At 44.8% G+C, this 16891-nt stretch overlaps 2 protein-coding genes across 3 annotated transcripts in view; one reads left to right on the forward strand and one right to left on the reverse strand.

Annotated features, from left to right (window-relative positions):
* The window catches only part of sdccag8 (SHH signaling and ciliogenesis regulator sdccag8), a 34650-nt gene extending 33525 nt beyond the window's left edge, over nt 1-1125 (forward strand). Inside the window, exon 18 of the mRNA XM_037465098.2 lies at nt 247-1125. Coding sequence (XP_037320995.2) covers nt 247-273 — 27 coding nt within the window. The 3' untranslated portion in view covers nt 274-1125. The remainder of the gene's footprint in view (nt 1-246) is intronic.
* Nucleotides 1126-4297: 3172 nt separating this feature from the next.
* akt3a (v-akt murine thymoma viral oncogene homolog 3a) overlaps nt 4298-16891 on the reverse strand; it is a 42179-nt gene continuing 29585 nt past the window's right edge. For both annotated transcript variants that reach the window (XM_062566438.1, XM_062566439.1), the window contains exons 5-14: nt 15409-15553; nt 14856-14987; nt 14613-14678; nt 13913-13981; nt 11731-11853; nt 11017-11145; nt 5950-6164; nt 5731-5818; nt 5279-5381; nt 4298-4462 (exon numbers count right to left, since the gene is read on the reverse strand). In XM_062566438.1, coding sequence (XP_062422422.1) covers nt 4377-4462; nt 5279-5381; nt 5731-5818; nt 5950-6164; nt 11017-11145; nt 11731-11853; nt 13913-13981; nt 14613-14678; nt 14856-14987; nt 15409-15553 — 1156 coding nt within the window. In that variant the 3' untranslated portion in view covers nt 4298-4376. The remainder of the gene's footprint in view (nt 4463-5278; nt 5382-5730; nt 5819-5949; nt 6165-11016; nt 11146-11730; nt 11854-13912; nt 13982-14612; nt 14679-14855; nt 14988-15408; nt 15554-16891) is intronic.

The following is a 16891-nucleotide window of genomic DNA, read 5'->3' on the forward strand; positions in this document are numbered from 1 at the left end:
GGTTTGTCTTTCTAATGAAAATGTGTGTACATAATTCAAAAAGACGTTTGTCCCGTCATGACTAGTGATTGAAAACATGTTGATTTTCTGTTCCTATTGGGTCGTGTGTGTGTGTGTGTGTGTGTGTGTGTGTGTGTGTGTGTGTGTGTGTGTGTGTGTGTGTGTGTGTGTGTGTGTGTGTGTGTGTGTGTGTGTGTGTGTGTGTGTGTGTGTGTGTGTGTGTGTGTGTGTGTGTGTCTTTTCTAGAGACGAGTCAACACTGCGTCCACATGAGTCTGTCCTGCTCCTTTCCTCCTGCTGTCGCTTGATCCGGATCTCAAGTCAGAAATCTCTTGTTGACAAGAACACATCAAATTGGTATTTGTGTGTGTGTGTGTCGTTTTTTTTTTACTGAGGGGGACAAGAAGTGTGTTTATTCTTTTTATATTGTGGTACATTGTAAACACTCAAGGTTTAGTGGACAGAACTGAAAAGTCAGATTCCATCTTATATATTGCTACATTGTTACTGTGGGGTGATCATCTTACTCCGACGGAGTGAACAAGCAAAATCACTTGAACTAAAATGAGCTTTTTGGAAAATTCTATATTATCATTTCAATAGAATTTATACAGATTGTTTATTATAACAGGAAATATTTTTGTTTTAGAAGATAAATAGTATTGGTAGCCAGACAATAAAGAGTCGACCTCATAGCAGCAGATTGACGTAGTGCTTTATTGAAGCTGTCTGTAAGAAGGAAAATAATGTGCATCCCCATCATATACATTGTGTAAAAATACTAAGGATGTACAGTGTAAAAAAACAGCTTCATGTTGATGGTAAGTTGTTGTTTTCACATCCTCGAGGCCCCGCTGGCCGACAGGAAAAAGGCCATTTGATCGATCTGCTGATAGTTTCCTGACTACGTCTCTGTATTTAGTGTGTATATATATATATATATATTCTATACGCCACGTCAGAGAGCAGGATTCAGTTTAACAGTGCTTCAGGGAAACATGGCCGTCCACAAACACCTCACACAGCTCCAGAGCCACAGTAGATGCACATGAAATGGACTTAATGACGCGTTGTGTTATTTGTACATGTTTTGCAGTTTTTTTTTTTTTTAAATAAATGCACCTCATGCTTGTTCGTGTGAATAACCGTGATGACAGTAGGAAACGTATTATTCAGATTTCTGTTGCGTAATAGATGAACAGGACCAACTGCAGCAGCGTCACATCCTTGGAGCGTCCAGTTAAAGAAATCCCAGACGTGTCCATTCATTTCTTTTCATGGAAACCCACATTGATGAAAAAGCAGGACCAAGTTCCAGCGTCTCCACTTACAGTAGTTGAAGGAAAACCATTTATCGCTTGGATGTGTAATGGAGCATTAAACAGGAGGAGCAGGAGTCAGTGACATCAGAAGACATTTTAAAACATCGTAGTTCATGAAGCAGCTGAAGGTCTCCGGCACGTGGGACACATTCGCCTGGGCTTTGCCAACTGAAGACATCAGAGCAACATCAAAGCTATCGGTTGCATGTGGATGGAAGATGTGCTTTAAAAACAATTTAAAATTAAAAAAAAAAAAAACACTTCAAAGCAGGTTTTAAACAGATTCCTCTGAATCGTATTAAAAATTGCGCATGTGAAAGTGCTGCGGCCAAAGCTATAAAGTCGTCCTTTTATGAGCTCTGGCTTCTAATGACTTTGGCGGTAAGCGCGTACGTACAGCTGGAACTCATTTGCTCGCAGACCCGGGGTCAAATCAAAGCTGAATTCTTTCCAAATACTTGTGAGCGTTTGCTTGAGTCTGTCCAGGGTGGGACGCGGCTGCTTCAGCGCCGCCAGACCGACTCAATCGATCACAGAGGGGCTTTTTCCTCTTCGACTGGTGATGACTGCGTTCGGGTGCCTTTGCCAGCCATTAGCAATCGAATGGACGTGCAAGTTTAAAGCATATGGATTAGAGAGCAGCGGGGGAAAAAACCGGTCATTTGTCGTGTAAGAAATATGTGTAAAGAAAAAAACAAAATATTTATTTTTAGAACAAAATATCTGGCGACATAAACTGCAGAGTGAAACACGACTACGCCCTCTTACTGCTAAACGGCCAAACAAAATGACATCAAATAAATTAAATAGAAAAGAAATTCAAGTTATCCATCAATGATGATCGTAAAAACATTCAAATAAATATTGTAAAACAAGTGCCTAGGTCTAATCAGAGCTCGTCTCCAGTGCTCTTTAAGTCTGTCTGCAAAATATTAAAAAGTCTCTTCCCCCACGTGATAATAGGTTTGTTTTTAGGATGCGGTTAAACTTTCACATTTTTTTAAATATAGTTAATCACATCTGGTGATTTTGTCGTACTCCGAAGGGCTGGATGTGTTCCGATTTTAAACCATAAGGCCAACTGGTGTTTTGAAGACAAGGGAACTTGTGGGGGTTTGAAATCTTGTTGTTGTTCAGACTGGAAGACGCAAACAAACAAAGTCCAGACCGGAGGAGTGACGGTGCTTCTCGAGGACAGAGGCGTGTCCCGTCCCGTCTCGTAACCACACACCATGATTCCTCTCACCATTCAGTCCCCAAACTCCTCCAATCTCACCACTTAACATTCCTGCTCTTCCTGCTCACACCTGTGATCATCTTAAATATGGGCTGAGCCACTCTGCGGGATTATATAAATATATTTTTGTACCTTTTTTAAACTCACAGTACGCCAACATCTGTCTTCAAAGCAGCCCGTCACAGCTCTCGGCTGTCACGTTTTGGTCACAAAACACAAAAAAATCATTCAAATAAAAATGGAGCAGGAATGCTATCTGCATTCCCTCCTACAATCTTTCGCTTTTTTTTTTGTTGAGGGGCCTTTTTTTCTTCTCTCAGCCCTAAGAAATAGTTTTTTTTTTCTATAATAATGTAATAACAATAGAAAACGTTAAATATAAAACTGATGATTAGAACAATAAATAGAATATGTATATATATATATATGTATATATGTATGTATATATATTCATTGCTGTGAATTTTGTAAACCCATAACTGTCTGGTAGACCATAATGTTTTTTTAATAAAAATTCCACAGGAAACAGGAAATAAGCCGTTACCTCGGTCATGAATACGTTGTAAATGAATTTATAAAATTGACATACTTCCCGAACTCGCTCTCTATTCTCATCAACAAAGCCCAAGCTGCCACGTTGGGCTTCTGTCTCCACTCTGTGGTGAGGTACAGCCGTGTGGTTTCCCCGAACTCGTGACAACACCACGTCACAGTCGAGCTTCATCAGCACCACCAAGTACCAGTTCACTGGTGTGTTCCCTTTTGGGGTCGGGGTGGGGGTGGGGGTCGGGGAGGGGGGGGGGGGGGGGGGGGGAGGGTGTTTAAAACAAACTGCTTTCCTCTCATTTGCACCTCCTTGTGATGGTTGCACTGCATTGTGGGTAACGTAGTAAAGCTCGTGGTTTGGGAGCTTCATCCTTCTGAACTGCTGTGCTTTGAGGTGCGTTCTTCAACAAACACATAACAGGACCCTTGCATACACGCACGCGCGCGCACACACACACGTCATCCTTTCAGTTGTCTTAGTAGCAGCACATTACGGGTAAAAGAAACTACTGTCCTGCAGCTGTACAAGCATAGACGTTGATACAGGTGGTCGATGCGTTGCTGGCGCCTGTATAATAATCTGCAGCATTAAGCTAGTAGTGTAGCACCGGGTTTTGATAGTAGAAATATAGCATTAGTAGTAGTAGTAGTAGTACCTGTAGTAGTTGAAATAGCAGCAACAACATTTCACTGAGCAAAACCTGAGTCCAATCCTACTCCATAGCTTGAGCTATGTAGGATTCTGCTCATAACTGCTCCCTCAATCCCAGGCAGCCTCATCCTATCTATCCCAGAATTACTTGGCGAGGATTGGAAATCAGACCAGAGTGCCTCTCTAAATCTGAGAGCATCGGTCTGTTTGCAAAAGCCTGAGAAACCGGTCACGGCAGTTTAGGTTCGAATGACTTAAATGCTCCACCTCCGTCAGAAGGTCTCCATCAGCTGTCCTCTAACTGGTTCCCTCGTTTCTAAGAGTTTGGCAGGACCGACACATGTCAAAGCACAGCAGGCCACCGGTGATGCTCCTGTCATTAAAGGGACATTACATAGTAACTGATCACATCACAGTTTCGGATCACCTAGGGTTTGCAGCGCAGGATTAGAAAGTAATTTTGCCTTGAAGTTTTCTCTCAAACGGGATTTAACAACACTTAAATTAATTCGAGAAGCAGCCTGCGGAGGTGAAAAAGAGGGGGGGAGTTTTGGGGTCTTTTTGTCCCACACTGATGACCTCAGAGACCAGCTGTGATGATGTCACCGTGATGGAGAGGTCATTCCCGGCCACTGGCAGAGTAGGAGAACTGTGGGAAGTGCGGCCGCCTCTCGTTGTCCAGGCAGTCCATCCCGTCCTCGTCGACTAAAGAATGAACATGTGGATTCACAAGTAATTAATTACATTATTAAATAAGTAGTCAGTTATGCATGCAACTCAAATACCGAAGACATTTCCTGGTTGATTTGATCGCTGAATGGAATCATCACCTTACACAGCTTTGTGTGGAAAGATGTTGTACTGTAGTTTTAAACAGAATTAGATTCAATTGACAAGTGTGTCTTTGATCTCCGGCTTACTGACTGATGTGCGACCCAGCGAGCGAGTGGAACCTCACATTAGCACCGAGTAACACATCGGCTCCACTCATGCATAATTCAGTGCGCGACATTTAGAAGCTGGGATCTTCACTTTAAAAAAGCCTGTGAAGCGCTGCAAGTGGCCTGAGGACTATTACAGAGACACTTGAATAAACAGAATAAACAGCACTTTGAGTGTTTGTTCACCCGAGTTATTTCAAGTTGAATATCTCACCTAAAGAAAGGGCGGAAGCACTGATGGAGTGCTTTAAACTGCAATTATTAAAGCAAAGTGAAAAACAGAAGAAAGTGGAATAATTATCACTATCAAAAGATCTACCAACTGCTTCAGATTTACTGCAAGTTATAGAATAGAACCGTTTCATTAATATTCATGAACACCTGGTGAAATTCCTCCACGGTTATTAACCCAAACGCGTGAATTGTTTGGTCTGTTTTCAGTAACGTGTCCCCACCCAAACCCAATCCAAACCACAGCATCTACCTTCTTCTGAATATCTTCGGCAATTACAGAAAATGGTGACACGACCTTGTGTTCTGATGTGAATGTTTGTCTGAAGGCGTTTGAGGAAGGACTCACATTTCTCTGGTGGAGTGATTGTGATGGTCTGGGCAGTAAACTCCTCATCAAAGTATCTGGTGTCCGTCTCCGACGTCACCTGAGGCCTGAACGGGGGGACCATCTGGAGACGTGAGGACGACACAAAGAGGAACAAATGCATTTCACATATTAATATTATTAATATATTCATATTAGTCTTAGAAAATGTCCAAAGTATACCAACATTTCATCATTTTTATGCCATACTATGTTATAAAAAGTCCTGTTCTACGATGTCATTAACATTTCAAAGTAAAGTTTATCCTTAAAACGGTAAAAAGTAAATAATATAACATAATTTGGTTGTCATTTAAAAGTCATCCTTTAGATGTCGTGGCATGTCGAGTAGTTGAGTTAATGAGGTACATTGGATGGAGGAGGAATAGACGCCAGCGTGCTTCACAGACTTTAACCCTCATGGTGCTCCGTACCTTTTTGTCGTACACATACTGCCAGTCGACGCCGGAGAAGAAACTGTGTCTCATTATTTCCTTGGCGTCGTCCGGTCCTCCACCGAGCCTGGTAAGGAGTAGATGCACCACCCTCACTTATACAAGTCGATCTTGAGTGGGGTACAAACTCCTGAACGCATTGCCTTTGCGTTCACGTTTACTACATTTCTGTCCCAGTCCGCCTCGCTGAGCACTAACCGCTTGTTGGGGTCTTTGATGAGCAGCCCCGACAGCAGCGACTTGGCGTCAGACGACAGCGTGCGCGGGAACTTGATGTCCTCCATGAGGATGAGCTCGAACAGCTTCTCGTGGTCCTGGTTGTAGAACGGCAGTCGGCCGCACATCATCTCGTACGTCACCACGCCCAAACCCCACCAGTCCACCGCCCGGCCGTAGTCGTTGTCCTCTAGGACCTGGGGGGGGGGGGGGGGTCGAGAGACACAGATACACAATGTTGGCTGTTTTTTTTTTTTTTAAACAGGACCATTTTGTTTTATAGACATCTGCTTTCGTTCTGCGTTTCTGCATTTATTTTATTGGACAAGAGAGACTGCCGGAGGTGTTCAGTGAAGAGACAGATGAGCGAGGACGGACAGCAACGGAGAGTCAATATGCCATTTTGCTCAAAGGACAGATAGAAAAAAAACGGCAGCAAAACTTGAGTCTGAGTCAAACGGACGCAGATAACACGGGCTGAGGTGTAGACAGTAAAGACCCCCCCGACCCTGCATCTGCCAACACACAGACACACACGGACAGAGGAAAACATCATGGGATGGCAGGTCTTCAGAGGCCCCCTGTTACAGCGCCACGGCCCACCAGATGCCCCCACGGGTCCCTGCCAGCTCCCCCCGGCACACTGATCCCTCCCCTGGCAGGGACAGAGAGGAACGTCCCTGGATGGAAAAGGCAGGAGCCGCACGCTACATGGGTCAGGGCCAGCCTGACCTTCAAGCTGGCCAGCACAGGTACAGTCCTCCCCTGTTTGTGTGTGTGTGTGTGTGTGTGTGTGTGTGTGTGTGTGTGTGTGTGTTGGGACAGAGCGCCTGTGAAAGAAGTCACTGGCGTATCAAAGTCTCGCGTCCGGGCCTCCTTCCTGCTCTCGTTCCCTGGCTGCCTGCGCTGTCCTCTCCATCCCGTCTCATCTCCTCAGTGCTCTAATCATGTCTTCCCTCGCTTGTTCCTTCCCTGTCATCATCTCATGAACCCGCTCGCTCACCTCTGGAAGAGCGAGGAAGAGGAAAGAGGAGGCATACGTCAGAAGAGATGCATTTTGAGGCCTTAATTAACATAATAAGCTTTTCACTTTTTGCATGCTTTTCTTGCATGACACAGTTTTGTGTGTGTGTGTGTGTGTGTGTGTGTGTGTGTGTGTGTGTGTGTGTGTGTGTGTGTGTGTGTGTGAGAGAGAGAGAGAGATAGACGGACAGACACACATAGCTGGAGAGCAGCCAGAGCAGCATATGTTATACATCTTGCCAATAATAACAACATCTCACTCACTGTTAATAATGGACCAGGCAGGGTGGATGCTTATAGCCACAAATATAAAAACAAAAACATGTTTGGACTTTTATTAATTACATATTGAAACTATACAGCCTTAAGAAAATCAAAAGGATTGTATCTTTTGATAATTGCCGTGCACTGGCCGAACGATAGATGACCCCAACTAAGAAGAACCTGCGATAATTATTGATCTAATATTTGAGGCTTCGAACCTCAGATTTTAGACACATGAACATTCAAATCCTATCAGAAGAGGATAAGGTGGTTTGAGTTTATAAAATATTTTGCGTTGGATCAAAAACAGATTTAAGGGTCTGACTAACCGGGAGTGTGATCATTCTGAATGAATCTATGACACCACATCTAATAAATACATTTCCCACCACCATCAAAGCAATACAACCAGCAATGGGACTATAATTGCTTTTTGGCCACTTGTCAGGAGTAATAATGTGATGTTATTGCAGATCAGGAACCCTGCTCGTTAAAGTTTACAGTTCTGTTAGAGACTGGTTGTGATTCACATCTGCCTCAATGAAATGAAAATAGTTCCATTCTACGCGGCAGTTCCACCAAAAAAGGGACAGGTGAAGGTGGACGTCAGGACGTCAAATGTCACAAAACACCAAATAGCTGCGTGCGTGTTTCCACAGCAGCTCGATGCCACCAGAAGCTGGTCGTCCACCGAGTGATCTCACGCACTCAACACTAAACGGCTAATGATGCAGGCGGCTGCTTCAGCGTGTGCCAGTAAGTGAATAAAAGCGCTACGAGTGCTATACGTTGTGTGTGTGTGTGTGTGTGTGTGTACATTACGCCGGTCACCCTGTAGGCAGGTGCAGAGTAAAGCTGGGGAACAGAGCGCCGCCAGCTCCAGATATACTATTGATTGGTACGGCTGAAGGGATAACACTGGCTTACACTGCTGGGAGACTGACAAGCGCACACACACACGCACACACGCACACGCACACACACACACACACACACACACACACAGCAGATGGAATATTTATCCGTTCTCATAAAATTCATGAAGTTTTGAGAGAGAGGCATGCTTGGTGTTACAAGCTTGAGGATAGACACACACACACAAACAAGCACATACACACAAGCATTCACACACACACACACACACACACACACAGTGTCACAATTCAGAGCAGCTTTCGAGGTTTTCAATGCAGATCTACTGGAGCTGTATGTAAAGAATTAGTACAAAGGTACAGAAAAGCAAGCAGTCCAGTTGGTAATGTGTGTGTATATATATATATATATATATACACACACATCGGTGTAATGACTGTGTGTGTGTGTGTGTGTGTGCGCGTCCTGGGACCAAAGAAGGTGGTGGCAGCTCGGTTGCAGGCAGGGAGCAGATTAATCCACACAAAGCCAGAATGCTGCCCCACAGCCGTAGGCATTGAGGCATGGGAGTGTGTGTGTGTGTGAGTGTGTGAGAGAGAGAGAGAAGAGTACACTATGATTATATCTTAGAAACAGACAGGACAAATAAATAGGACATGGCAGTAGAAGTGACGCATTAGATAAATCAGCGAGAGACAAGAGAAGCAAAGCTGCCGTTAGAAGGAAGCTGCCGTCCTGTGCGGGTCCCTGTGCGGGTCCCTGTGCGGGTCCCTGTGCGGGTCCCTTTGGGGCCGCCATGCGGCGGCGACGTGCTGCTCGCGGAGCAGGGGCCTTGGCAGCCCGGACAGGACTAGATGGGACGGGACGGGCACACACAGCCTGTGGCTGTACCAGCCCAGATACCCAGCAGGCTGCTGGGAACACAAACACTCCCCTCATATACTGGGCACAGTTAACACACACTCGCATATGTTCGTGTCACACAGAGGCCTTTCTATCTGCTACGTGTCATCCTTTGGACACCGGTTCATGCTGACACTGCTGTGACACGTTTTTTTTTTTTTTACGACTGTGCCGCTATGTTTTTTTGACAAATTGAGTTACATTACAAGAACAGTCTTATTGTAACTCAATTTGTCAAAAAACACCCAAAGATGAGAAAATGAATGGAAAAGTCTAGATCTAATTTCCTTCAGACAACAATCCACATGTTTCCTCTGATTTTTTTTACCTCCCACTGCGTATTGTCCATTCATTTTTATTGATGACAATCCTTGAAATCACTTTTCAGCGTTGTGTTTCTTCAGACACAAACCCCCTTCATTCACCCCTCATCTGCCCTCCGCAGTGTCTGAATCGCACTGCTGTAACCCTCAAGTATTTTCTCTCGGTTTTCATCTTCCTCTGTCTTCAACCCCCACCTACCCCGCTCTCTTTTAGATCCCGGCTACTTTGCATCTCTGTAACTTGGCTCCGAGCAAACGGTGTTATTTTTACACGCGGGCGGGCGAGCAGAGCGTGCGGGCGGGTGAGTGGCGGCGGCGGTAGTGTAGATTTCCAGGTTTTTTCCGAGCACCTTCCTCCAACCTCGCCCATCTGCCGCCATCTGCCTCGCTTTAGCCTGCACTTTCTACTGCAATCACACACACACACACACACACACACAGCACAGACGCGCGCGCGCGCACACACGCACGCACGCACACACACACACACACATAAATGCACACAGACTCACATCCTGTGAAAAATAACCAACAGCCTCCAATCAGCTTTTGGCACGCAAAAGGAAGGGACTCTTAAAAAAAAAAAAAAAAAGGGAAAAAAAGCACAAAATGCTGCGCCAAATTGTCCTCCATACTTTTTCAAGTGGGATATATGCTACGCGGCTCCTGCCTTCATCTCCACATCCACATCTCCACCACCCACAGTCCTGTAACGCTCTCGCCAGCTGATGCGCTTCAAGTGAAGCAGCGCCGACGAGCCGGACAGCGGATGGACGGAAAAATAATAATAGTCACGATTACGAGAATAGAGTTGTGTGTGTGTCTGTGCTGCCCTCATTCGCAGTAAGCTGCATGGTCACTGCTCACCTTGATATTATGAAAAGGGTTCGCCTGTGAAGTGTGCTAATTAAAATGTCCACTGGTAGAAGGTTTCTAAAAGCTTTTATGGGGGCGGGGGGGGGCGTGACTTATGGTACGATGTAGATGCCAATGAGTCTCACTCAATCTGCTCAGTTTACAGAAATTAGCACAAGGTCCCTAAAATGTATGTGATTTATTTGTTGATTATTGTGATATTATTATATTGTATTGCAGCATCTTCAATGTGTTGTGGATGTGGTGATCATGTGTGGAAGAGTAGAGCAGAATATTGTCTTTGGTATTGTATCGTTTTATTGGGTGATTGAATAATGTTGTATTTGTTAAGGGGATTTTGAAATAAGGCCACATAACTCACCCTGACCTGACTAAAAGCTTGCATGGAGTTAGCGTAATGCTCAACATATATACACCCTAGTAGTAAGTCAGAGTAATGTGAATTCATTTTGAAGGAGGTGCCTTTTGATTCAATGTTCATATTCAATCCTAAATTACTTCTACTACTTTTCAGTAAATGTTTGGACAGGGTTTGACCTCATAATTCATACCTTACTTCTGGTTGTTAAACAGCAAGAAATTGAAGTTTATTCTCTTTGACTGCTCTTAACCAACTACACAATAGGACGACATATTGTAGAGATGGGGAATCAGTTCAAAGCAAGAGGGGAGAGAGACTGAAGGAAAGCGGGGAAAGAGATAGAAATGAAAATAAAAAAAGTGAGGAAACAAACACGCAATAGAGAGAAATCAAAGGACAGCAAACATAAGAAAAGCAAAAAGTTACCTCGGGCGCAAGGTATTCGGGCGTGCCACAGAATGTCTTCATGGTAGCAGCGTCTGTGATGCCCTCCTTGCAGAGGCCGAAATCTGTGATCTTAATGTGACCGTCTTTGTCCAGCATCAGGTTCTCCAGCTGGAAGGTAGACAGAAAAACACACATCACGACCGTCAGAAACAATGAATCTCATATTTCATTGTCCTCAGTCGGGACTGAGAATCAACACTTTATACCTATACAAAGTTAAGGTAAGGAAAACCATATGGCACTGCCGCAATACACTCACTCAGGGGGACACACACAAAAATGCAGAGGAGGGAGATAAACTTCCGGCGTGCACTGGAGCCACTCAACCTTTTCATTTTAATGGCTGAAGTGTTTTTCTCACTCTGCTTTAGTTCCTTTCTGTTTTCTTGGCTGCTGGAAGCAGCGCTGGGGCCAAGGCTGCCAGGCAGACGCTCAGACAGAGCCATCTACCTCTCGCCATGCCTTCCTCTCTCCTTCCCTGGCTGTCTCCACTCCTTCACTGCTTCATGTCTTTGTGAGACTGTCCCTGTCCCTCTCTTTAATTACCACACATCCTGAGCCACTCCTCTCCTCCTGGATGCAAAAAACAAACCGTTGAACACAGGGCGGGGGGCCTTTAATATCAAATATCTGATCACTCTAATTTGTGCCCCCCCCCCAACCAACCAGCCTCCCCTCCCTGTTTCTGTTTACCTTGAGGTCCCGGTACACAATCTTGGCTGAGTGCAGGTAGTCGAGAGCCGAGACGATCTCGGCGCCGTAGAAGCGTGTGCGCTCCTCTGAGAACACCCGCTCTCTTGACAAATGGAAAAACAGCTGCGGGAGAAGGAGGGAGGAAAAGGGATGGTGAGAGAGGGAGAAACAGGGAGGAGGGGAGGAGGGGGGGGAGACAGCCGGGACGGCACAGCAATAATTACTGATTTATTGGAGGAAATTAGCACAACACAAACTGGCTGCCCGCACCATATTGAGATGATAGATAGCGGAGGGGAGGGTGAATGAGGGTGTGGGGGATGAGGGGGGTAGTGTGTAAAGGGGTACGCATGGTGAGGAGTCGGATGGGGTGGGTATGGGGGCCGTGAGGGAGGGGAGGGGGGAGGCCCTCAGAGGAGGGCGGGTGGAGGCACTCGGCAGCTGGCGGCTCATCTTGCAGCCCCTCACCGCGTACACACACACACACACACACACACACACACACACACACACACACACACACACACACACACACACACACACACACACACACACACACACACACACACACACACACACACACACACACACGTTGCCCTCTGGGCGAGGTTGGCACGGAGCTGCCGCGGAGTTCGGCAACGGGGGCCAAATCGAGGGTTTAATCAATACACCAGTCTAGTTAAAGACGGGCCGACCGCCGCCGCCAACACTCTCCTCCTCCCCCCCCCCCTCCCCCTCCCCTCCCGCTCACCCATTTCAACTGCCTCCAGTGCAGCACTCATTAGTGGCCTAACTGGCCTTGCCCCCCGAGGTCTTCATTTCGCTCAAGCCTCATATCTCATCGCCCCGCTTTGGGCAAGAGAGCTCGCTTTGCTGCTCTAAAAGAGGAACGCCACTCGTTTCGTTTCACTAGGTCTCGCCTTTTCAAAATCGCTAACCTCACATTCCCTTCATCTCTCTCTCTCACTCACTCCCTCCCTCACTAGCCAGTCAGTTGTCAAGTTGTCACTGTCGCACAGCTTCACATGTGGCACCGAAATGACACCAGCCTGCTGCGGCGCACCAGTCAAGTCGTACAAATCACCCACGAGGCCAAGGGGCAAACATCTCCCCATTAATTGTTCAGGGAGGTTTGCATATGGCCGCTGGAGTGATGCTCACAGACCACCTTGCTCAAATGGCGTCCGTGTGTAATGGTTGTGTGTGTGTGGATGTGGTGAGAGGGGGTAACACGACAGGTGGGCCTTCATCAGCGTACTGGCAGCTGTGACTGTGGCAGGTTTGTAATGGGTTGTGTGTGTGTGTGTGGTTGTTTGTGAGACATGTGTGGTTACAATTTGTCCGTTGAGGTAAAATGTTCTGTGTGTGTTTGTCCAAGTATGTGACTGTTTGCTGGTGTTTTGTGTGTGTGTGTGTGTGTGTGCGTGTGTGTGTGTTTGTTTGCTCAGGCCTGGCACTGCCTGAACAGACTAACTATCCGGGAGGGGAGCAGGTGACGGTTACACTGAGGGAATGAACGAAGATTGCAAAAACGGCCCGATTAAAAATCGGAGAAATGGAAAAGTGGGGGGAATCCAAACTCATTTTGTCTCCGACTGTCATTCCGGTTTTATCTGCCCCAAAGGTGTGTTCACCAACAGAACACACCGAGCAGGAGACGGATGGGACGGATAAGAAAGACGAGAAAGAGCGCGAGAGGCCAGTTGGTTGGCAAATGAACTGTTGGAAACTAATTGAACAGACAAACTTCAAACATCCCAGCTTACACTATATTTCATCTTGTGATATTGTTTATTATCTGTGAGACTTCTTTTTTTTTTTTAAACAGATAATCATTTAAGAAACCATCTTTGAAAACATATTTTTAAATACTTGATGTGCAGTATTTTGGTGGTGGAAAGGAATATATTATCATTATTAAAAAATTATATAAAATTGCATAACGGTGAAGTATGATTTTTATTTCAGATAAATAGTTACCCATACAAATGGAAACACGGGAGTTAAGTCAGAGCTTACAGGAGCATAGGTACTTGTTCAATGTCAGTTGGAGTTGTGGAAATGTGGTGTAACTGTCTGTTTAAAGCAGAAACACAAAGAAAAGTAACCACATACAGCACAACTCTCATGACAGAACGTGTGTGTGTGTGTGAGACCTCGCATGTCAGTGTGTGTGTCTTACCTCTCCTCCATTCACATACTCCATGACGAAACAGAGGCGGTCTTTAGTCTGGAATGAATACTTCAACGACTGAAACGACACACACACACACACACACACACAGGTAATGCATTAACTAACTCAATACCTCTCTGTACAGATGATTAACTTAAATAGCATTAAATAATGTTTTCGGATTTTCCAAATAAACACTTCAAAAACACATTATGGAGTCGCACTACTCAGAGAGTTTTTGTCTATTGTCAGTGAAGCTGTAACAGCAGGAGCTCATTCAAACTGCTCATGCCGGTATTTGCCTATTCAAGGAAAAATAGGTGTGGGTTTCCTTCAGAGGGAGGAAGCTGCTAAACAAAAAGAACAGTTGGTCGGAGTGTCTTTGCGGCTGCAGATGTGACGGGTAAACTCACAACACTGCCTATGTTCATTCATGTGTGTGTGTGTGTGTGTGTGTTTACAGGGAGCTTGATAGAAATGAGCAGCGGCGTGTTTGTGTACATCAAAGGCATTTTGTAAAACTGACAGATGCGGCCGTTAATGTACAACAATGTGGCGTCTAACTCGTAATTAGCCTCCAGAGACTCAGGTAAGTATAGGATCAATATGCGCTCTTACAGATGTCGGCGAATTTGCATAAACACAGATGTCTGAATCCAAACCGTTTGTGTGTGTGTGTGTGTGTGTGTGTGTGAGAGGTACTTACAGTGAGAAAAGGGTGTCTGGTGTTCTTTAATACTCTGCTTTCGGTAAGTGTGTGGGCCACTTCGTCCTGCACAGATACAGTTACAACATGATTAAGTTGAAAAGATGCAGCACATGACAAGCACTAAAAGCCTCAGATACAGACAGCGGTCTGTAATCATAATTGTATTCAAAACACAGAAGAAAAAAAAAAAAAAGATGGTGGAGATTGATCAATAGACCAAAAAAAAGAAGCCAGACTAACCTTGGCGATGATTACTTCTTTTTTGAGGATTTTCATGGCGTAGTATTTGCCGCTGGCTTTTTCTCGGACAAGAATTACCTTCCCAAAGGTTCCCTTCCCCAGCAGCTTCAGGTAGTCAAAGTCGCTCATCGTCTAGAGGAGCAAACGCAGAACGACGGCAGGTCCGTTACTCCTAGAGTTGAATATCCGATGCTTTATGAGTTTCAATGTTTGTGCAGAGCAGTTAAGTAGAAAGTACTTTACTTTGAGGAGTGTTATCAGGGTTTTCTACTAAATCTTCTTTTTAATTTAACAAAAGAACACAACTTATTCAAAAGTTATCTAAACACAAGCAGCCAAGAAATAAATACAAATAAAACCTTACTTTGCATGATTATATTTCAAATTAACTGATCAAGTCAACAAGATTACAAGTGCGACAGCTGTTCCCAACCTTCTGTACTGGGCATCAACACTTAATAAAAATGGACTTTTACTGATATCACTGAACTTTATTGAATAACTTTGGGGTGTGTGTGAGGGTGAGTGTGCGCGCGCTGCTGTTTAGCGCTACCTTGCGTTTGTGGTGCGTGGTGGAGATGTCCATCTCCTCCTCGACCATGTTGTCGATGTTGGAGGTGGGGCTGCACTGAAACCTCTCCTCCTCTTGTCTCTGCAGCTTGTCCGCCACCATCTGGATGGCCTCCGTCCACTCATCTCTGAGTTTACGACAAACGACGACACAAAGTTCAGGGAGGCGCGGGTACCAAACGCCTACTGTGTCCCATCCACTGCTTCTGAACATTACTGCTCGATCGGATTTGTCATCAATAAACAAAGTTGCTGTTATTTACAGTCCTAGTCACTTGAAATGAAATAATCAGGTTAGAATTCATTAATATTGCCCCGTATATATGGACATAAATGCAAAGATAAATATCGTAGCAATTAACTGAAAACCACACAGATAATTAATTACATTGGTGCAACATTTAATATTGGTCACAGATCCTCCTATCGCATAGATCGTGCACTAGTTTAACCAGATTTTCAAAAGGCGTTAAGGTGTTTTCAATTAACATAAATGCCCATTTATGCCCACAGAGAGCAAACATGGTCTACTAGAGAATCAACCAAATGAGCAATGAGCATGGTGCAGAACTAATGCTTACCAGTCTGTCTGTGTGTGTGTTTGTGTGTGTGTGTCTGCGTGTATCTACATGTAAATACACATCCATGTATTAGAGGGAACGTTGCATTGTTGTTTGCAAACATTGTTCCTCCCCATTGACTTTCCATTAACGGTGCTGTTCAACATCTGCTGAAGGAAAGTGTGTTGGTTTGATTTTGGGTGTGTGTCCGTGTGTGTGTGTGTGTGTGTGTGTGTGTGTGTGTGTGTGTGTGTGTGTGTGAGAGAGAGAGACCATTATCTGTAGAGGAAGGCCAGCCATGCATCAGGATTTGTGGACACGTTAACTGTATTTAATGATGATGAATATAACGGTTTACAAACCTTGCCAAGCTTTCCCTCTGCTTTGAAAGAATAGACTATGACTAAAGTTCCGTTTTCGGATTTCTACAATTTGAAAAATAATAAAAATAGTAAATATGGTTAATTGCATACAAGAGGATTCCAAACATACATTGATAAAACAAAATATGTTTCCTCAGGACAGAAATGCTGTCTTGATTTCCCCGCCACGGATCTAGACTAAAACAGTGTTGAACCTGTGGAACTGTAGATAAAATAATTACGTCTTAGCAGAAAACACTGAGGAGCCTTTGCGGAGGTGAACCAGAGATCATATTCAAATTCACAAATCCTCAGCGCTCAGCAGAAGCAAGTAGGGATTTCTGAGTTTGCTCTTTCAAATATACTTACCCAGTGTAAGCCGTGAGGAGCTCATAATAATGAAACCTGTTTGACTCCCAAACAAATCACCCCAGTGTCTTTTGCTTTGTGTGGAGTTAAATACCCATATGTTTCCTTGAGGGATCTGGAAGAACATCCTAACCGGAGCAGTGATTTTAAGATGTGTAACCCCTGTCTAGTGCAG

Source organism: Pungitius pungitius, chromosome 13 (genome assembly GCF_949316345.1).
Source record: "Pungitius pungitius chromosome 13, fPunPun2.1, whole genome shotgun sequence".
Taxonomy (NCBI): Eukaryota; Metazoa; Chordata; class Actinopteri; order Perciformes; family Gasterosteidae; genus Pungitius; species Pungitius pungitius.